The sequence below is a fragment of the Pelophylax lessonae genome (genome assembly GCF_965119305.1).
Source record: "Pelophylax lessonae genome assembly, chromosome: 1".
NCBI classification, from domain to species: domain Eukaryota; kingdom Metazoa; phylum Chordata; class Amphibia; order Anura; family Ranidae; genus Pelophylax; species Pelophylax lessonae.
In genome coordinates, this window is record NC_138768.1 from 820,161,021 (window position 1) to 820,183,767 (window position 22,747).

Here is a 22,747-nt window from a genome sequence, read left to right on the forward strand (position 1 = left end):
ATCCGGACGGATGGAAACCCTAATTTCCATCCGTCCACCGGATCGGACAGGCGGTCCTTTCTCATCTGATTCCCCCATAGAGGACAGAGGGGATCTGACACCTCCGTCTCTGCACACAGAGCAGAGACGAAGCTTTCACCTGCCTGATCAGCGGGGATCGATCCACCGGACGGCGCATCATGTGAAAGGACCCTAAAGCCCCGTACACGTGTAGCGATTGTCGGCCGTAAATATTTGGCCGCCGAACGATCGGCCGATTGTCGCCTTGTTAGTATGATGCTTCCGACAACCGCCTGCGACTTTTCGGCCGAACAGAATCGGGTGTGCAGGCATTAAAATTTTTGTTGGCCAACACCAGAACGCCCGATTGTTCGCCAGTCAGTACAGAATTCGTCCGACAAACAGCCGATTAGCAAGACTGGGCATGCTCAGAAAAGAAAAAACACACGGAAAGTTAACCATCACATGACATCACTTCTGCAGTCGGCTGCTGTTGGCCGACAAAATTCGTGTGCAGTCTTTTGCAGTTTTCAGCTGACAGGACAGCACCGGACAAAAGCCGGCTGATCGCTCAGCCGACATTCGGTACGTGTGTACGGGGCTTAACTCTTAAACTCCTTGTGTATCCAACTAATGGGACATGTGTAGCAATGCCTTTGTTTACAGCACAGTCTCAGGAGGAGGCCCTTTCCTAAAACTTCAGACCCCTAAAAGAAGCCTAGACTCGCTTAGTGCAGCTGAAGACCCCCAATGTGTCTTTACAAAATCTAACAAAGCAAACATGGCAAGCGCTCAGATAAATGTTAAGCTAACAAGAATTAACATTAAAGCGGAGTTCCGGCCACAAAATCGACAGTCGATTTTGGGCCATCCGCTTCCTATTTGTCACCTGAAAAAGAAATGGGAAGTTACGATTTTTTTTTTTTTTTTTTTTTTACTTGTAATTGCAGAAAGAAAATACTCCCCTTTCTTCCACTTCCTCCCTCGGCCGCGCGGCCCGCGCCGTCACTTCCGCTTTGCAATGATTCCTGGGAGCTGAACGTCATCGCTCCCAGGAATCAATGCGCCTGCACCGGCCCCGACGTCAGTTCCGGTTCAGGCGCCGTCACACCTTGCTAAACAGCTTCTGGGCATTCCCAGAAGCTGTGCAGGGATGACGCTGCGGCCCTGGAAGTGACGGCGGGGCTGGCGCAGTGCATCGTGGGACGGAAGAGGACGCAGAAGAGGATCGCGATGGCTTCAAGCTGCCCACACCTGAGATGGCAGTGCTGGAGAAGAAATTTTAAAACTGAGTATTTCTTCTAAAAGGTAAGTGCGAACCGGGACAGATCAGAGGCTAGCTAACTCCGCTTTAAAGAGTGACAATCACAGGGCTAAAATCAAAGATCCTTTTACTGGTGATAAAGCTTTAAGAAAAATGTGCGGGTTTTTTAAGATGCTTATTTTCCAACCTCAAGACTAAATGCACATACATATAAAAAAAAAAAATTACAAATTTTACCACCACACACGTGTGTGTGTGTGTGTGTGTGTGTGTGTGTTGTTTTTTTTTTTTTATAAAGTATTCCATCCTAACAATAAAGACATCTGAATGACAGTTATACATTAACACGTTATGCATCCTGCTCATAACATTGTTGTATACATACACTATATTACCAAAAGTATTTGGGCGCCTGAATTTACACGCACATGAACTTTTAATGGCATCCCAGTCTTAGTCCGTAGGGTTTAATATTGAGTTGACCCACCCTTTGCAGCTATAACAGCTTCAACTTTTCTGGGAAGGCTGTCCACAAGGTTTAGGAGTGTGTCTGTGGGAAAGAACACCTTTGAGATGAAGCTACAGTATACCCAGTCATCCAATCGTGCCAAGGAAATAAAGTTTTTATTCCGTTCTTCTGCACATGATCAAGTATTGATTTTTTTTTTTTTTTTTTTTTTTTTTTTTTAGATTAAAAAAAAAAAAAGTCCTCCTTTAGTAAATCACCCCTAAAATACACAGATAAATATCAGGTGTGCTCTTCATGCACACGACCACACATGGGAATATTTTTTTAGTTGGGAGTGACCACTGCAATGCACAGCTTCTGGCTGTCATCCTGTACAAATCAATGACAGGTGGTGGCTGTATGCAAATACTGTATATTCAAATGTACGCAAATCCAAGTGGCTACATTCGTACAGGGTTGCATAACACTCCCCAAAGGCAGACTGTCTGTTCAGATAGGCAGATATAGCGTATACGCGTGTACGTTAGTCAATCTGTTTTGTATATATTATGTACACTATCTTGTCAAAAGTATTGGGACGCCTGCCTTTACACACACATGAACTTTAATGGCATTCCAGTCTTAGTCAGTAGGGTTCAATATTGAGTTGGCCCACCCTTTAGCCAATTGGGAGGGATAGGGCCGAACCACAGCTCTGTGTCTGGATGGACACACAGAGCTGCATTTTGGCTCGGGTGCCCCCATAGCAAGCTTCTTACTGTGGGGGCACTTGACAGGAGGGAGAGGCCAGGAGCGCCGACAAGGAACCTGAGAAGAGGAGAATCCGGACTGCTCTGTGCAAAACCAACTGCACAGAGGAGGTAAGTATAACATGTTTGTTACTTTTAAAGAAGAAAAAAAACGAGATTTTAGTACTTTGTGTTTATTTCTGTTTGGAAAGAAAGCACCTTAAAATCCCACATACTATACAATTTCTTTTTTGTATTTTGTTATAGGGATGTGATGCGGAGGTAATTCAGTTACTCCTAAATAAGTGTTTGTGGTGTTAAAGATTTGTGAACTGAACATATCACTTGTGTTTTTTAACCTCTGTTGAAATGTCATATTTTTTTTTCATGCAAAGTTCAGAGAATATCCCCCCTCCCCTCAAGTCTCTTCTCCATAATTTAGGGGAAGTGTTCTGTAGCTCACAGAGAGAGCTGGAAATAATGGTAACTGATAGAAGTCCGCACAGGAACAAGAGGTTATCAGCTCACCAGATGATTTACAGGACAGAAAGTCAGTCCAAATTCCAAAAAGTGTTCACTGGAAGAAGAGATGAGGGAACATCTCCTGTTACCCAGGGTTTACACTTATGCGATTGTTAGTGCGTTTTGAAATTTGCAGAAACGCATTACAGTCCATTTAACATGGTTTCCTATTGTACACATTCACATCTATGCGTTTTGCAGCTGGTGCATTTTTTGGAAAGGGTCGGGGACTTTTTCCCACGTTTTGTATGCAATAGATTTCAGTGGAATCGCACCAGAAACGCAAGTGCTATGTTTATGATGCAATCTTTGATGTGTTTTGCATCTTGCTGGAAGCCGGCTGCTGCCTCCCTAACAACCAATGAGTCATCAGCTGCCAGCAGGCTTCCCGCTGACAGCTAAATGTGAAAAAATAAATATTACTAGCAAAAAAAAATTGTGAAAAAAAAAAAAAAACGGCGTGGGGTCATGTTGATGGGGACAAAGGCCTCTACCCGACTACCCTGGGCGGTGGTTGTGGGGGTCTGCGGACAGGGGGCTTATCGGAATCTGGAAGCCCCCTTTAAGATAGGGGGGCCCCCCATGTGAGTGAGTATGGGGTACATTTTACCCCTACCTGTTCACCCAAAAAAGCAGTGAAGTGTTAAAAAAAAGAAAACCAAGACAGGTTTTTAAAAAAAATTCCTTTCATTTAAAATATCCCCCGTCGGAGCTCCAATGGGTCTTCTTTCTCTGGTATTGATTTCTTATTCCTCCAGTAGTTTCTTCTCCCCCTGGTCTTCTTTTTGAGCCCTTATCATCCTCGCTAAAAACAAAAAAAGCCAATCTTCTAATGCTGTCTTCCTCCGCTGTGTTGTCTCCCCGCTGTCTGCCTTTTTTTTTATATAGCCATGGGGCGTGACTATCTGATGACGTTACCCGGAGAACCGCCCCTTGTGACATCACGTCAAAACACAAAAATGCATGAAAACTGCATGCAAAAACGCATTAAAAACCGCGCCTGAAAAACGTATCAAGCACAGCTGCATGGACGTGAACCTAGACTTGGGGACACCTGTTCTAGTGACTTTCTCAGACCCTAATTTCAGAAAGATATCTTCTCACTTGCTGTTGCATTTCAGATCCGGAAGATAAGGAAAATTGTCTCCAATGGACCACAGAAAGGGGGGAAAAATTTAAAGGGGTCCTAACTATTCTCTAATCTACACAAAACAAAAAGATTTTTGCACCACATATACTTAGTGGTTGTAAAGGCTGAAGGCTTTTTACAAAAACTTTGTGCATTCTATGAAGGCTTTTCACGCCTCAGCCCCCCCCCCCCCCAATATTTGCCTAAGCCTGATCTCGATCAAGCGATGTACACGATGCCCTCCTTGGTCTCTCCCTCCTGATTGGCTGAGATGCAAAAGCAGGAGCCATTGAGCAATGCTCTATTGTGTCTTATGGATGTAGAGAGTTGGCTCTGGAGCGAGCACACAGGAGTGCCTTGCTATGGGGGCACCCGGCAAGGGGGAGTGGCCCAGATCGATGGTGGGAGACCCACAGAGCAGGTAAGTATAACATGTTTGTTTGTTTGTTTGTTTGTTTTTTTTTTCTTTTTTCCTTTACAATAACGTTAAAATCTTTGTATTGCTCATTTCCCACCAATTTGTATATCTTGCACTAATTATTTTTGTACATAATATGCCTGTTAAAGTTCATAGGAGTATCCTGCTAATTATTTTCTAACCATCTTTATACACAGTATTTGTAAATGTGTGCTTCATATTTTTTTTCAGTTGTGTGTCCCCATTGACTTACTTTTGAATCTTGGTGCTGTATTGAGTTTACTCATATCCTAATTTTTCATTTTGTGTCCATCAGGTGACTTGATGGAAGGAGAGCTGTACTCTGCCCTGAAGGAAGAGGAGGCATCAGAAGCCGGCTCCAGCACTAACTTCAGTGGAGAGATGCACTTCTATGAACTGGTGGAAGACACAAAGGATGGCATCTGGCTGGTGCAGGTAACTGGCTTCATGGTGTGTGTAGATGTATGCATTGGGGTTGATTTACTAAAGGCAAATTCACTAGTCCCTGAAAGTGTACTTGCTGTAGATTTGAGGGGAAGCTCTGCTGATATCTATCATCCAATCATGTGCAAGAAAAAATGCTTTTTTCTATTTTCTGTGCATGTCCCCCCTCAGATCTGCAATGACTGCACTTCTAAGAGCACTTGTAGTGCACAGTGGATTTTCCTTTAGTAAATAAACCCCATTGTGTAGATGTCGGTAGGTTGAGTTGCCTTCGGGATGCTTCAGTCTCTCTTAGACTCCAGCATCGAGATATTGAAACGTGGGTACTCCTGTGAAACTTGTGAAAGTGTCTTACAGGCAGTGCTTACATTACAAGCATCCTTACAAACAGAGGGAAGTAAGAAGAAATCTACCCCTAGGAAGGGAAATTCGCTCCTGGAAGAGTTCTCTTGGGAAAAAGGTGTCTCCACTGAAACTTGATCACCAATCCTTGTTTCCACAACAACCCAAAATTGAAAAGGAAAAGGAAATCCACAGGCGGCCTGGGGCTGTAGTGAATTGGTATATTAAAGGGACTTTTTATGGGGAGTTTGTGAGCTATAAAGAAAACATAAGGCGGCCAGCAACTAATAGATCTACCCTATACAAGTTCCTTTTGGTATCTATTTTGCATTTGAGCTTATACATAGTTACATAGTTAGTGAGGTTGAAAAAAGACATCAGTCCATCCAGTTCAACCTATGATGTGTGTGTTTGCTTTTAACCGTACATTGTATACCCCTGTATGTTGTGGTCTCTAAGGTGCCCATCTAATAGTTTTTTGAAACTATCGATGCTCCCTGCTGATACCACTGCTTGTGGAAGAGAATTCCACATCCTTACCGCTCTTACAGTGAAAAACCCCTTACGTATTTTAAGGTTAAACTGCCTTTCCTCTAGTTTTAGTGAGTGGCCACATGTCTTATTGTATTCCCTTACTCTGAATAGTTTGTTCCTTATGCTAGGGTCGCCAGTACAGTATTTGTACATTGATATCATATCCCCCCTCAATCGTCTCTTCTCCAGAGAGAATAAGTTCAGTGCTTGTAGTCTTTCCTCATAGCTGATGTTCTCCATTACCCTAACTATTTTTGTTGCCCTTCTCTGGACTCTTTCCAGTTCCAGCACATCCTTCCTGAGGACCGGTGCCCAGAACTGGACAGCATACTCCAGATGTGGCCGGACCAGAGCCTTTTAGCGTTCAATAAATCATTCAAATCAATTAAAGTTTTATATGATGAAGGAATACAAACATGAAATATGGTGGTAAATGCAAAAGGTTTTTTATCTCAATGCATTCCCTGTATTAAGGTAAAAAAAAAAAAAAAAAACTTAAATAGTAGCTCCCCTGTAGAACCCTCCCCCCCCCCCAAATTCTTATCTGAGCGTGATCTCCTTCCAGTGCTGTGCACATCTGCAGCATCTTTTCTCCTCTCCCCCCTGTCTCACAGCCTTGTCTAAGAGCAGGGGGAGTCATTTTACTCCTGCTGCTGTCAGTCAAAACCTGTTTGTAGAGCAGGAGGCAGGGCTGAGACGGGTTTTGTGTCTGAATAGATGCACACAGCCCGGCTTGTGAGCGAGCACACACGAGTCCCCCCCCCCCCCCCCCACCAAAAGAAGAGGATCAGGGCTGCTCTGTACAAAACAATTGTACACAGCAGGTAAGTATGACATGTTTGATAATTTAATAATAAAAACAGCTGTAAAGCTTTACAATCACTCCACTTCCAATACTGGGCACATTCACCCCCTTCCTGCCCAGGCCAATGTTTAGATTTCAGAACTGTTGCACTATGAATGACAATTGCGTGGTCATGAAACACTCTACCCATATGAAATCTTTCAGAGCTTTCTTTTGGTGTTATTTAACCACTTTAGCCCCGCTCACTGTGCCTCTACTGCGGCACAGTGGCTCATTCCCGTCCAGCGACGTAGACCTACGTCGCTGGACTCCTCCCCTTGAGGCTCGCTCCCGCTGTATTCAGTCACAGCGGGAGTTGGGCTGCTCTTCCCCGATCGTCGGGAAATCAAGTTTGGAGATCCGCCCGCTTGTGTAAACAGAGCGGGCGGATCTCCTAAGTGACAGGGAGTGACAGATTGCAGGATTCAGCATAGCTGAACATCCGATCTGTCCCTGTGTCACTCAGTCACCTCAACCCAGACACGTTAGTAAGCACCAGGCATACATTAACCCCTCCCTCTCCAAAAAAATTAACCCCTTCCCTGCCAGTGTCATTATTACAGTAACAGTGCATATTTATAGCACTGATTACTGTAGTAATGTCACTGGTACCCCCAAAAATGTCAGTCAAGGGTCCGATCTGTCCGCAATGTCGCAGTCCCGCAAAAAAAAATCGCAGATCGCCGCCATTACTTGTTAAAAAAAAAAAAACACCAAAAATGACAAATCTTTCCCTTAGTTAGTAAACGCAATAACTTTTGCGCAAACCAATCCAAATACGCTTATTGTGATTTTTTTTTTTTTTTTAACCAAACATAGGTAGCAGAAAACAAATTGGCCAAAAATTTAAAAGAAATTTGATTTGTACATTTTTTTTTTTTTTTGGGGGGGGGGGGAAATTTCAGATATAAAAATATTGTTGTTTTTTCAAAATTTACGCTATTTTTTTGTTTATAGGGCAAAACAGGCCTTGACAAAACCCGGGCGCCAGGTCGCATTTGCGACTAGAATTAGCGACCTGGCGCCTGGGGTGCCCTGCAGAAGGTGTCCTGTCATTTTTGCACGGACTTCCGGGCTGTCCGAAAATTGAGGCCCCGGCTTTTCGGCCTACTTGAGATGAGAGGCTTCCAATGGGGAACTGGCGCCCTCTTGTGGTGGCCGGGAGTAATGACTGTTGTAATTACTGTTTCCACTGCCTGTTTGTTCACAATGCCATCTCCCTGTCCAGTTAGTTACCTTTGACAGGGAGTGTGGTTATTTATTATTAATTTAATTTTATTTTTTAAATGTAAAAACTAATTTTTGTTCTTTTTTTTTTTTTTTTTTTTTTCCTCATCGCCATGCCACAGCCGAAGGCCCCTTTCACACGGGCTGTCTGATCAGGTCCGCCTGTCAGTTTTTCAGGCAGACCTGATCGGACCCTTCATTCTTCTCCTATGGAGCAGTAATCTGCCGCCATCTGATCCTGTCCGCCAAAAGCAGACGGATGGTGGTTCTATTTTCTATCCATCCCGTGGATCGGATCAGATGGCATCGGATGGAAAGAGACAGACAGTCTGTTTTCATCCAATTGCGCTAGAGGAGAGTGGGGTTCTAGTCGTATTCATGTGTAAATTTAGTATCCGTTTTATTAAATAAAGCTTGGTTGTTAGTTTAAAAAAAAAACTGGCTCCTAACTTTTTTAGCTGGCTCCTAGATTTCAGGAAAATTTGTCAAGCCCTGGGGCAAAAAGTAAAAATTGCACAGGTGATCAAATACCACCAAAAGAAAGCTCTGTTTGTGGGGAAAAAAAGGACGTAAATTTTGTTTGGGTACGGCGTCGCACGACCGCGCAATTGTCAGTTAAAGTCGCACAGTGCCGAATCGCAAAAAGTGGCCCAGACATAAGACCGCAAAATCCTCTGGTGGTAAAGTGGTTAAGGATCAGGCCTATTTCTGACACATGTTGTTTACAAGTGTGTACTTACCTAATCTGCAGCTGATCCTGTCTGGCTCCAGCATCAGCTGTCAGTGGCGGCTTCAGTGTGGATACGGGTGCAGGAGAGACAGCCAAAAAACAGAAGCCCCATATGAAGTATATGGGTGACGTCACTTCCCTGCCATTTCCCAGCTGTTGTCGGTCCGCTGCTGGAAACCAGACCAGATCTGCTGCAGAATAGGTAAGTACAGCGATTTTTGCTTTACAGGGTTAGTTTTAGAATGTGGCACAGAGCAGGTTTGGAATTAGTTATATTTGGCCTGGACTTGCACTTTAATAGCTAGCTAAATAAGAAAAATGTCTTTAAAATGGTCAGAGATGAGTGCCACTATCTTTTATAATCCAGTCAATATATTAGTTAATTATTTTTTTTTTTTTAACATTACAATGCATTTTGGGGGTTTAACAGGCCCCCTAATCTGGACTAATTTTTATTATAATCATGGTTACTGCAACTGTCTTACTAGACAAGGGGAACATCAATTTGGTGAAGCTCCTGATCAAAAACTGAGATTTTTGTAAAAAAAGTAAAAGCCAAGATCAGTGGGGGGGGGACGTTGAGGAGACCATTTTTCCTAAGAGGGGTAACGGCGTGGACCATGTAGACGTTATCTACTTTTTAAAATTTTAAAGGTTGGGTGGTACAAAAGGATCTGAAAAGCTCACCTCCAAAGCCTAGTACACACAGGCCGAATGACTGGCGACATCAGCCAGTTCAATAAAAACTGTCCGACATTCGGCCCGTGTGTATGGCAGCCGGTCCCACTGAAGCCTGCATGTTGAAACAAAAAAAAAAACTAGTGGTGTGTACCAGGCTTAAGCTTACAGCCATGGCCAAAAGTTTTTAAGAATGACACAAATATTTAATTTTCACAAAGTCTGCTGCCTCAGTTTTTATGATTACAATTTGCACACACTCCAGAATGTTATGAAGAGTAATCAGATGAATTTCAAATAATTGCAAAGTCCCTCTTTGCTATGAAAATGAACTTTATACCAAAAAAAAAAACATTTCCATTGCATTTGTGAAGAAGGCCATAGGGTGCCCCAGCTGCGGGATTGGGGCACCACCAGTGCAGAGGTTGCTCAGGAATGGCAGCAGGCAGTTGTGAGTACATCGGCACGCACTGTAAGGGGAAGAGTTTTGGAGGATGGCCTGCTGTCAAGAAGTGCAGCAAAGAAGGCTCTCTTTTTCAGGAAAAACATCAGGGACAGACTGATAATCTGCAAATGGTACAGGTATGGGACTGCTGAGTACTGAGGTAAAGTCATTTTCTCGCATAAATCCCTTTTCCGATTGGTTGGGGCATTTGGAAAAAACCTTGTCCGGAAAAGAAAAGGTGAGCGCTACCATCAATCCTGTGTCGTGCCAACAGTAAAGCATCCTAAGACCATTCATGTGTGGGGTTGCCTAAAACCATGCAGGTTTAAGAGATATTAATTTTACCTACAGGTAAGCCTTATTATAGGCTTACGTGTAGGTAAAAATTAAAAAGCAGAGTATAGTACCGCTTTAATTCCATTAAGAACTTGTGGTTAATCCTCGAGTCGGGTGAATAAAAAAAAAAAATGCAAATTCTGCCAAACTCTAAGCATTGATTATTCAAGAATGGGCTGCCATCAATTAGGATGTGGCCCAGAAGTTGAATCACAGCATGCCAGGGAGAATTAGAGGTTCTGAAAAAGAAGTGTCGACGATGCAAATATCGACTCTTTGCATAAACTTCATGTCATTGTACAATAAAAGCCTTTGACACTTATAAAAATGCTTATTATACTTCTATATAACATACTATCATCTGACAAAAAGATCTGAAAACACTGAACAGCAGACTTTGTGAAAATAATATTTGTGTCATTCTCAATACTTTTGACCACGGCTGTAGGTTTACACTTGTGGGGTGTGATTTGATTGTGAGGTTTTTAATGAGGTTTCAAAGATAATGTCCAGTACGACTTCAAGTGAGTTGAGGTACGATTCTGATTGGATACAGCCAGGGGTGTATTTTGGTTTTGTGCTTCCCTAGGCAAGACTAAATTTGGCGCCTCCCTCCCCCTTCTATGTAAATTTGCCCCACCCCTTCCTGTTTAACGGATGTGACTCCCTCCAAAATTGAAGGACTACAAGACCCAGCAAGAATCCTTGAGAGAGAGAGACCCTAGCCCTGCCTGCAGTCCCTCCTGTGCCCCCCCCCCTGTCTGTGGGTAGGTGTGTGTGTGATGCACCTACCTTCCGCCCGTCACTGTCCTCTGGGCCCTTGGTCAGCCTGTCTTCCTGCTGAGCTCCTAGCGGGGAGGAGGTTTGAGAAGGAGTGCAGGCTCTGTGAGGCGCCAGGGATCATGCCCCTGCTGCTGCTCAGGTCAGGGTGGTGCCGTGGCAGTGGAGGTCCTCTCCCTCCCGGGCTCTCAGTCCTCCAGGGTCAGCCGGCTGCCTGCTTGGTGTGTGAAGACGCCGCAGCTCAGCAGCAGCAGCGACTGCTGTTGGCGGTGGATTGGTGAGTTTTGCTCCGTTGCCCCTGCACTCCGCTGTCACCAGACTGGTGGGATTCTTTGGGCCGCACTAGGCCCGGAGGAGAAGGAAGGTAAATCCTCCTCCACTTTGAATTATAGGCAGGGCTAGGGAGTCACAGCTGTGACGTCACTGGTTGCTAGACGCCAGGTGCCTCTAGCAACCAGTGGCCAATAGAGTCTCAGATGGAGGTGGCTATTTTGCTGCCCCCCTGCAAAGTGCCGCCCTAGGCCTGGGCTTTGTTGGCCTAGTCCAAAATACAACACTGGATACAGCTGGGATTCCCTTTCTGGAAATCTGCTCAGAAAGACACTATAGCTTGCTATAAATGTCACTGGGATTGCTTAGTCTTTTGAACACCTATGTGTTTTCTATGCAGTTTCCATTAGACTCTATGGAGATGAAAATCGCATTGCACAGCAGGGCTATCTTACCGAATGGGCATGCTGGGCAGTTGCCCGGGGGCCCCACCTGCTCAGTGACCCTGCCCCAGCCCAGCATTAGTCCCAAATCCTGTGTGCATCCCGCCGCCAAACTTAGCAGCTGGCAAGCGCCTGTTGGCCCTGCACTGCTGTTGGGTCACTTGGACCGTGGAGGGGGAGCCCACAACTGCAGGAATGCCGGTCTGCCTCCAGGGGAACAGGCACAGACAGGACAGTTAGGTCTGACTCCCATCCGTGTGTGTGTTTTCACCGGACCCAGCCACCGAACTTGGAAGCTGTCAAGAGCCTGGCACTGCTGTACCAATAAATATCGCCTTATTGATAATTTGCATTTTTTTTCTTCTCGTGGGTGATTGTGCAGGCGGGGCACTGCAGATCGTGCACTGCATTGCCCGGGGCCCTTTTATCCTCTTAAGATGACAATGTTGCACAGGACCCTTTTTTAAAACCCATTGCATTGGGCTGCATATATGTTAACAGGCACCATAGAAAGTCATGTTATTTCACTTGTCATGCGATTCCATGCGTTCTGGAACTCATACGAAATTGCATCAGTGTGAACCAGGGCTTAAGTACTGTGGAATAGAACATTGCCTTCACAAAAAAGGGGGGAGCTCCTCATTTTTTGGTTTTGTGCTGGAAGTGTAAATACCTTTTAGGTTTTTAGTAAGGCTTTGCTGTATCTTTTTTAAAAGTTTAAAATACTGTGGTTTACTTTAATGTAATAAATGGGCACCCTGGAGAGAATACCAGCTCAGGTTTTGAACAAGCTGGGTTCAGATATAGTCCCATGTTGTGTGTTGTCTGCAGGCAAGGTTACTGTTACTTTACGTATATTTGTCTTCTGTACAAATAAGTACACATGGAACCATTGGATATAGCTCATTCATTTTGGCAGCCACACCTGAATGTATCACTATAATTCTGTTAAGAACCTGTTTGACCGCATTTTATAAAGCCATTGTTAAACCTGTCCAGGGGCACTTCTTGTATTCATTTGTAGCTGTGCTTTTAGGTTAACCCCTTAACCACCGGAAGATTTTTACCCCTTTCATGACCACAGCATTTTTTGCTCTTCAGCACTGCTCTACTTTAACTGGCATTTACGTGGTCATGCAACACTGTACAAATGGAATTTATATCATTTTTTTCACACAGAGTTTTTTCTTTTTGGTGGTATTTGATCACCACTGGGTTTTTAGTTTTATTTTTTATTATATAAACAAAAAACAAACATCATGGGGGGGGGGGGGGATTTCTACTTTGTTATAAAATAAAACAAATCAAATTAAAAAACAAAAATGTCTTCATATATTTAGACCAAAATATATTTTGCTACATATAAAGTTAGGGCTCTTTCACACGGTCCGCCTCCGCAGGCGGATCCGTGTTGCTCAGCGGGGATCGATCCGCGATCCCCGCTGAGCCGGGCGGATGACAGCTCCGTCTCCGCTTGCAGAGCGGAGAGGGAGGTGTCTCAGCCCCCGCTGCCCTCTATGGGGGATCGGAGGAGAGCGGACCGCTTGTCCGCTCTCATCAGATCCCCTCCGATCCGATTACTGAACGGATGGAAAAATAGGGTTTCCATCCGTCCAGATTTCAGCACAGGATCGGATGCGGATGGCAGCGGGTGTCAGCGGAGGTGACCTCCGCTGACACCCGCTGCCCCATAGAGCTGCATGGAGGATCCGATCAGATCCGCCTAAAAAACTGACAGGCGGATCTGATCGGACCGCCCGTGTGAAAGAGCCCTTAAGTGGAATCTGCGCTGACTGGACCCAAGATAAATAAACTACTAAATAATGAGTAATGAAATGGATGAGCTGCAGTCACTAAAAAACAAAGGTCTACAAAATAAAATTCAAAAACTCTGTGACTGCACTAAAATTATCCCCTCGTGTTAATGTGCATTACATTTGAAATCAAATCATCAAAAATATCATACTATATATCCTGTGATTAATGCAATGTTACATCAGTTTGTAAATAATAATTAATCAAAATGACTTGAAATGTATAACTACCGTTAATCTACATTTTAATACATAAAAAATAATCATCTGTTGAGAATAATTTAATAAAGATCCACCAATGTGTAGTGGTATCAGAACAAGTTGGTGCAGTCCTGTAATCAAACGTGCAAATGTGTCCATGTCACACGATCTCATGTGACATATATATAATATATATATATATATATATATATATATATATATATATATATATATATATATATATATATATATATACAGTGGGTACGGAAAGTATTCAGACCCCCTTAAATTTTTCACTCTTTGTTATATTGCAGCCATTTGCTAAAATCATTTAAGTTCATTCTTCTTCCTCATGAATGTACACATAGCACCCCATACTGACAGAAAAACACAGAATTGTTGACATTGTTGCAGATTTATTAAAAAAGAAAAACTGAAATATCACATGGTCCTAAGTATTCAGACCCTTTGCTGTGACACTCATATATTTAACTCAGGTGCTTTCCATTTCTTCTGATCATCCTTGAGATGGTTCAACACCTTCATTTGAGTCCAGCTGTGTTTGATTATACTGATTGGACTTGATTAGGAAAGCCACACACCTGTCTATATAAGACCTTCCAGATCACAATGCATGTCAGAGCAAATGAGAATCATGAGGTCAAAGGAACTGCCTGAAGAGCTCAGAGACAGAATTGTGGCAAGGCACAGATCTGGCCAAGGTTACAAAAAGATTTCTGCTGCACTTAAGGTTCCTAAGAGCACAGTGGCCTCCATAATCCTCAAATGGAAGACGTTTGGGATGACCAGAACCCTTCCTAGAGCTGGCCGTCCGGCCAAACTGAGCTGTCGGGGGAGAAGAGCCTTGGTGAGAGAGGTAAAGAAGAATCCAAAGATCACTGTGGCTGAGCTCCAGAGATGCAGTCAGGAGATGGGAGAAAGTTGTAGAAAGTCAACCATCACTGCAGAACCTCCACCAGTCGGGGCTTTATGGCAGAGTGGCCCGACGGAAGGCTCTCCTCAGTGTAAGACACATGAAAGCCTGCATGGAGTTTGCTAAAAAACACCTGAAGGACTCCAAGATGGTGAGAAATAAGATTCTCTGGTCTGATGAGACCAAAATAGAACTTTTTGGCCTTAATTCTAAGCGGTATGTGTGGAGAAAACCAGGCACTGCTCATCACCTGTCCAATACAGTCCCAACAGTGAAGCATGGTGGTGGCAGCATCATGCTGTGGGGGTGTTTTTCAGCTGCAGGGACAGGACGACTGGTTGCAATCGAGGGAAAGATGAATGCGGCCAAGTACAGGGATATCCTGGACAAAAACCTTCTCCAGAGTGCTCTGGACCTCAGACTGGGCCGAAGGTTTACCTTCCAACAAGACAATGACCCTAAGCACACAGCTAAAATAACGAAGGAGTGACTTCACAACAACTCCGTGACTGTTCTTGAATGGCCCAGCCAGAGACCTGACTTAAACCCAATTGAGCATCTCTGGAGAGACCTAAAAATGGCTGTCCACCAACGTTTACCATCCAACCTGACCGAACTGGAGAGGATCTGCAAGGAGGAATGGCAGAGGATCCCCAAATCCAGGTGTGAAAGACTTGTTGCATCTTTCCCAAAAAGACTCCTGGCTGTATTAGATCAAAAGGGGGCTTCTACTAAATACTGAGCAAAGGGTCTGAATACTTAGGACCATGTGATATTTCAGTTTTTCTTTTTTAATAAATCTGCAACAATGTCAACAATTCTGTGTTTTTCTGTCAGTATGGGGTGCTATGTGTACATTCATGAGGAAGAAGAATGAACTTAAATGATTTTAGCAAATGGCTGCAATATAACAAAGAGTGAAAAATTTAAGGGGGTCTGAATACTTTCCGTACCCACTGTGTATATATATATATATATATATATATATATATATATATATATATATATATATATATATATATATATATATATATATATATATAAAATTGTGAGTTTCAATAAAAGCCGCTCATCAACTGATCCAGTACAGTGTTTCCTTTAATGGCAGTGTGAGTGGTGAGGGTTAAATCTCCTTTAACTCATGGTTCAGTTCCTTCCTCCTCTCAAACATAACATAAAAAGGGAAAGAGAACTCTGGTAGTAAAAACCTTTTACAGCTTTATTCGCCACAAAAATGAATGCACTTAGTTTCAACAGGGGCGTAACTACAGGGGTTGCAATTGCTACCGGGCCCCATGCTCCAGGGGGCCTGTGCGGCTCCCCTGTACACCTGGATAGGAGGGGCAGCACGTAGAGAAATCACTGTTCTCCTTTTTCTTCCTGTAGCTGCAGAAGGAAAATGGAGGGGATTGGTTCCTCTGTATGCTGCTCCCGCCACTCCTCCTATCCAGTTCACTTGTGTTCTGCTGTCTCTAGGCCCCTGTGTGCTCCCTGGTCCCCCCCATTCTGTGCTGCCCCCCCCCCCCCACCACTGTGCTCCCTCTCCTCTCCTGCTAGTTGCTGCAGGGGGTGTCATAACTCACAATAGAGAACCAGGAAGGGGGTCAGTAAATATGTAATTTACCAGCTCCTTCCTTTTCTGAATGGACAGAGTCATAGTCAGTCACATTGTAGAAAAATAAAATAAAATGATAAAAAATAATACAATTAAAATGCCAAAAAATAAAAACTACTGACACCAGTGGGTGAACTTCTAGGATCACAAAGGTCACACTTGCGACCGGGCCCTGGCATTTCACCACTTTGGGGAGGCCCCAAGATGGCAGGAAGGGGGCCCACTGCAGAACTTGTGAAAGGGTCCCGCTGCGGGACCTTAATAAAGGGCCCCCGCAATGAGAGTAAAGGGCCCCAGGATCAGTGGGAAGAGCCCCAGGCTTGAAGGGAAGGGCCCCAGCCAGGGGTCTGGGGGGCCCTTCATGGTTTCTTGCACCGGGGCCCTGAAGGTTCTAGTTACGCCTCTGAGTTTCAAAGTGCCCGATCCGACACTAGAGATGTATCGCATATGCATTCATTTCACTGTCTGCTCTGACCATAGTTCCTAGTTGTGAGCAAACAATGTGGGGGATGATGTCACTTCAAAACCACGTCTTGCATGTTTCGGTGTCGCGCCGTCATTTGACCTCAGATGAGTGTGTGACGCTGCAATGCGCAATTCGTCATCCCGCTGACACCGCACTCGTGAATAAGAACTATGGTCGGAGCCGCCTGTAAAATTGAATATGCGATACATCCCTAGTGTCGGGTCAGGCACTTGGAAATTGCACTTTGAAACTGCCCAATGGCATGGCCATATTCTAGTGTGTGCTTTTTTTTTTTTTTTTTTTTTTTTTTTCTCTCTCAGCCAGGAAGTCAGTTGTGTATAGCCCTCTACTTTAATGTTACATAGTTAGTCAGGTTGAAAAAAGACACAAGTCCATCTAGCTCAATCAATGAAAAAAATAAAAAACAGTAAAGAAAACCCAACCATACAATCCCATACAATCCTATACCCGCAGTTGACCCAGAGGAAGGTGAAAAAACCCCAGCAAAGCATAATCCAATTTGCTACAGCAGGGGAAAAAAAAAACCTTCCTGATCCCCCGAGAGGCAATCTGATATTCCCTGGATCAACTTGATGTTTAATAAAATCACGCTGTTTATTGCCCCTTTTAAGCTGTGCCCATCAGATATCATCCTCAGAGTTGGTGCTTATTATTTTCCAGGTGGTTGCGAATGATCGAAGTCCTCTAGTGAGTAAAGCGCACTGGGAGAAGATGGTGAAAAAAGTCACCAAGTTTGGCATCCGGACAGGGACGTTCAACTGCTCCAGTGACCCTAGGTGAGTAGAGAGACCACTGTACATTTATAATGAAGAAGAAATGTCAATTTGGAAACCTTGTTTTTTTTACCTTTACTTTTTATCCTTGACCCGTTTTTGCGTTTCTTTGCACATGTACTTAAAAAAAAAAACATATTAGCCCTGAAGATTACATAAAACCCTTGAAACTTTATATATTTTCTGAAAGCAGACACCCTAGAGCACAGGTGGCAAACACAAGGCCCACGGGCCGAATCCAGCCTGCCAGGTCTTGTGATGTGGCCCTCGGAGTGGCCGCCAGCCGCCACCTCCTGTTCTCCCCAGCTGCTTTTTGCTGTCACGGAACAGGTCTCCTTGGCAACAGGAGTAAACACACTCTCCTCCTGCACTCTCCTCCTCAGTCTCCCCAGCGGCCCTGGCTGTGTGTAGCTGAGCGCATGCGCGGTCGATCCGGCATAGTCTGTCAGTGGCAGAGGTACCTGGCGGCTCCAGCGGCTGTGTGTTCTAATCTGCATCCAGCAGCTGCATCTTGAGGGCGGGATTTTGAGGACTTGTAGCAGTAGTGGCCATGAAAGCATTCTGTAAATGCCATCTTAAATCAGGTAGGAGAGAGTACAGATGTGATGTTTGCTTTGGAAGGTGGGGGGGAGAGCTGTGGAGGTGTATAGGAAGATGTGTTTAGAGGTGGGGGGATGGGGGCAGAGTGCTGGGTGCAGAGGTCTGAACCCAGGAGGAGCGGTGGAAATGAGATGTTGCACATTGAGCACAGCGCACCTCTATATAGTGGATCCCTGAATCCTGCTCTGTACATAGCGGACCCATGAACCCTGCTCTCTGTACGTAGCACACCTCTGAACCCTGGTCTCTGTATATAGCGGACCCCTGAACCCTGCTTTATGTACGTAGCGAACCCCTGCCCTCTGTACATAGCGCACTGCTGAACCCTGCTTTCTGTACGTAGCGGACCCCTGAACCCTGCTCTCTGTACGTAGCGGACCCCTGCCCTCTGTACACAGCGCACTGCTGAACCCTGCACTCTGTACATAGTGGACCCCTGAACTCTGCTCTCTGTACGTAGGGGACCCCTAAACCCTGCTCTCTGTATGTAGCGGACTCCTGCCCTCTGTACACAGCGCGCTGCTGAACCCTGTACGGAGAATAATCCTGACGTAATCCTGAACTCTGTACATAGTGCGACCAAATTGTCACAGGGACCGAAAGTGAGGTGACATCTTCTGAACAGGGACGCAGACAGCAAAACAAGCTTTACAGGGGCGTTAACCCTTCCCTATGCTATCCAAAAAGACGTAGAAGTTTGTTTTTTGGCTGGAAATACATGTAAATACCTGTTCCAACTTGCAACAAACCTACAGAAATCATGTTTGTAACCCAGGGACTGCTTGTACATTACTTTTTATTCAAGTATTGCAGATGAGCATAAGCAAGGAATTCTTGTTGGTACAAGGTCTTGGTCTGCTTCCAAAATTGTGTTTTCCACTGCTGCCATTTGGCAGACCTCAGCTGCTGGCCCACATGGATCGATCCGACTACCCCTCCCACTCTCCCATTTACATCTTTCTCTTTATCTTCTCTCTGCCTTATTTTTATATATGGCTACCCCCCTCATTCCTTTTCTCTCTAACCTCTGCTTTTTTTTACTCTTCCTTATTATCCCAATGCTTCCTCCATGAAGCAACACTTCCTCCATGAACCAATTCTATCTCCTTGCCTCCAAAGAGGCACATACATCTGCTAACACTGAGGGCTCCCTATTGAATCACCCAGGGCCTTTTTTCTAGAGGGCTGCATTGGGTTTGAGCTCCCGCGGGACCCAACGCAAATCTTGCGGGAGCAGGCGGTTTTACCTCTGCTGTGGACGGTAGTGGGCAGTCACAAAATTTTGCGGGAGACCCGTGGGGAACGGTGCGATTTGGTGTACTGTATTTTCTGGCGTATAAGATGACTTTTTATAATAAAAAGATACCCTTTTTTATTATAAAAAAAGATACCCTTGGCGTCTTATACGCCAGGTACTGTAGCTTCAGCTAGTTACAGAACGTCCTTATTAAATATTTTAGTCCACTGGATGTGTATACAGTACCTTAGGCAACTTAAAGAACATCCCTGTGCTGTAATACTCTATGTACCATGCTGAGCCAATCACGGCAAGCTGTGTATTCTATTAATGCATACAAAGCCTGCTCGGATTGGCTGGGGCGGGCTTATACAACCTTTGCCAATCCGAGCAGGCTTTGTATGCATTAATAGAATACACCACTTGCCATGATTGGCTCAGCGCGATACATAGAGTATTACAGCACAGAGACGTTCTATAAGTAGCTAAAGCATACTGTATAACATCCAGCGGGCTAAAATATTAATAATACAGTTATGTATGTAGCAGAAGCTACAGTACATATTAGGACACATCCAGCAGGATAAAATATTTAATAGGGACGTGATGGAGTTGCGATAAATGTACAAACATTGCGGGTGCGGGCGGGAGTGGAACACAAACATTGCGGGTGCGGGCGGGAGTGGAACACAAACCTTGCGGGTGCGGGCGGGAGTGGAACACAAACCTTGCGGGTGCGGGCGGGAGTGGAACACAAACCTTGCGGGTGCGGGCGGGAGTGGAACACAAACCTTGCGGGTGCGGGCGGGAGTGGAACACAAACATTGCGGGTGCGGGCGGGAGTGGAACACAAACATTGCGGGTGCGGGCGGGAGTGGAACACAAACATTGCGGGTGCGGGCGGGAGTGGAACACAAACATTGCGGGTGCGGGCGGTCCTGGTCATACATTTAGCGCGTGCGGGTTTAATAAAATAGTCCCGCGCAGGGCTCTACTCTATTACTTTGAATGGCCATGGGGCACCTAATATTTTATTCATGATGCTTTGTTTTTGCTTATGACCTTTTAATGATGTGCTTTTCCACATTTCCTCTTTAAACTGACCTCTGTTTACCCAACCTTTTTGATTCTACCATCCCTACAAAAACCCCAAAAATCTTTTGTGAACCAAAATTATGTGTTTTAACAAAGCTTCAATATTATTGCATTTTCTCTTCACAGTACTCTTACTTTCTCCTGTTTATTCTCTTGTAGATACTGCAGGAAGAGAGGATGGATAAGGTCAACCCTTATCATGTCTGTGCCCCAAACTAGCACTTCAAAGGGAAGAGTCATGCTGAAAGAGTATAGTGGCCGAAAAATCGAAACTGAGCATATTTTTAAGTGGATAACTGCACACGCCGCTTCACGAATCAAAACTGTTTACAATTCCGAGCATTTGAAAGAAGAATGGAACAAAAGTGATCAATACAAGGTCAAGTTGTACCTCTTCGCCAATCTTGATAAGCCGCCAGCTTTCTTCTCGGCGCTGAGTGTAAAATTTACTGGGAGAGTGGAATTTATCTTTGTCAATGTCGATAACTGGGACAACACGAGCTACATGACAGAAATTGGCATATCCAGAACACCTTCCTATGTTTTGAAGACCCCAGAGGGAATTTACAAATATGGGAATAATACAGGCGAGTACATCTCCCTCCAAGCCATGGATTCCTTCCTGCGCACCTTACAGCCCGAAGTCAATGACTTGTTTGTGCTCAGTTTGGTCTTGGTGAACCTCATGGCTTGGATGGACTTATTTATCACTCAAGGAGCCACAATCAAGAGATTTGTGGTTTTAATCAGCACTTTAGGGACCTATAATTCCCTGTTAATCATTTCCTGGCTGCCAGTTTTGGGATTTCTACAGTTGCCCTACCTAGACAGCTTTTATGAGTACAGTCTAAAGTTACTCCGCTATTCCAACACGACCACTTTGGCTTCATGGGTAAGAGCTGACTGGATGTTCTACTCTTCCCATCCTGCCCTTTTCTTAAGCACTTATCTTGGTCATGGCTTACTCATAGATTACTTTGAAAAGAAGAGACGTCGAAACAACGCTGATGAAATCAACGCCAATAACTTGGAGTGGCTGTCCAGCCTCTGGGATTGGTACACTAGCTATCTTTTCCATCCAATTGCCTCTTTCCAGCACTTTCCCAACAACTCTGACTGGGATGAAGACCCAGACCTCTACCTCGAGCGCCTGGCATTTCCAGACTTGTGGCTTCACCCTCTGATACCCACCGACTACATCAAAAATCTACCCACCTGGCAGTTCCAGAGTCATAGGCATTCCGCAGAAGATCTCTCGGAAGGCTCTATAGAAAGCGATAGTGACTCTGAAACTGAGCCTTCTAACAGCGCAACTTGTCAATGTCAAGCACTTGAAGTCCATACCAACTGTTGCACAGCTAAGCCTTCAACAGAAACCACTGACCAAACTTGCTCATGTGTCGACACACAAAAGAGAGTCAGCCCATGTGGAAAAGAAGTCAGGGCCTATGGTTCTTATTGCACTGAGGAAAACCTAGAACCAAATTGGTCTGTGTGGCCGGTAAACATGTTGCACTGTACTGAATGTGTCGTGTGTCTAGAGAATTTTGAGGATGGTTCTTTACTCATGGGTCTACCTTGTGCTCACGTATTCCACCAAAACTGCATTGTGATGTGGCTGGCTGGAGGTAGACACTGTTGCCCGGTTTGCCGTTGGGCGTCCTACAAAAAGAAAAATTACAGTCACCAAGCATCAATGTCAAGTACCACTGTCTCTTAGCGCCTGCGTTTTGCCTGTGAGCTTACTTGCCTGTTTATGCTTGTATCTGTTAGAAACTTAAGTGGTTTGATGTCCTGTTTTTCAGTCTTCACATTGGAACTAATACAAAGTTCTGTCAATGTTCATGGTCCCTCATCATCTGTCTTGTTGCCTTGTGTGTTCAGTGTCAATGCAAACGTAACCAGAAAAAAAAAAATATTTTTATGATTTTGAAAAATATTCCTATTTCAGTGTACTATTTTTTAAAACAAAATTAATCTTCCGCCAAACTCTAGAAGAAATATCAGGTTGATTTATTTTTGATTGCTAGTTTCTATCAACCTTGCTCAGCATTTCAGAAGCTTGTGAAGGTACATTATGAAAGTTTAATCAAATGGGATTAAGTGTTATTTTTAATAAATATTAAACACTGGTTTCTGCTCATTTTATTGAAATATTTGTTATATCAACAAAATAAAGATTTTCAGCTGAACTTTTGTAGACCAACTATATGGATAAAAGTTGTGGACACCTACAGTAAGTATACCCTCATGACTTTTTTTTGCATATTTCAACAGGCAAACATTGGATCTTGATTCAAATAGTGCCCACAGGTAAACGTAATATACTTGGACAAATGACATATAAAATCAATATGGTATTTATTT

The 22,747-nt window shown here is 44.3% G+C and overlaps 1 protein-coding gene across 2 annotated transcripts in view; it reads left to right on the forward strand.

Annotated features, from left to right (window-relative positions):
* The window catches only part of LOC309548060 (charged multivesicular body protein 3), a 114,307-nt gene that overhangs the window by 22,466 nt on the left and 69,094 nt on the right, over nt 1-22,747 (forward strand). The window contains exons 3-5 of one of the 2 annotated variants that reach the window (XM_082248027.1): nt 4,847-4,986; nt 17,336-17,451; nt 20,540-22,511. In XM_082248027.1, coding sequence (XP_082104153.1) covers nt 4,847-4,986; nt 17,336-17,451; nt 20,540-22,100 — 1,817 coding nt within the window. In that variant the 3' untranslated portion in view covers nt 22,101-22,511. Of the gene's footprint in view, nt 1-4,846; nt 4,987-17,335; nt 17,452-20,539; nt 22,512-22,747 lie in introns of those variants that run through there. The other variant, XM_082248029.1, reaches the window with a different exon arrangement.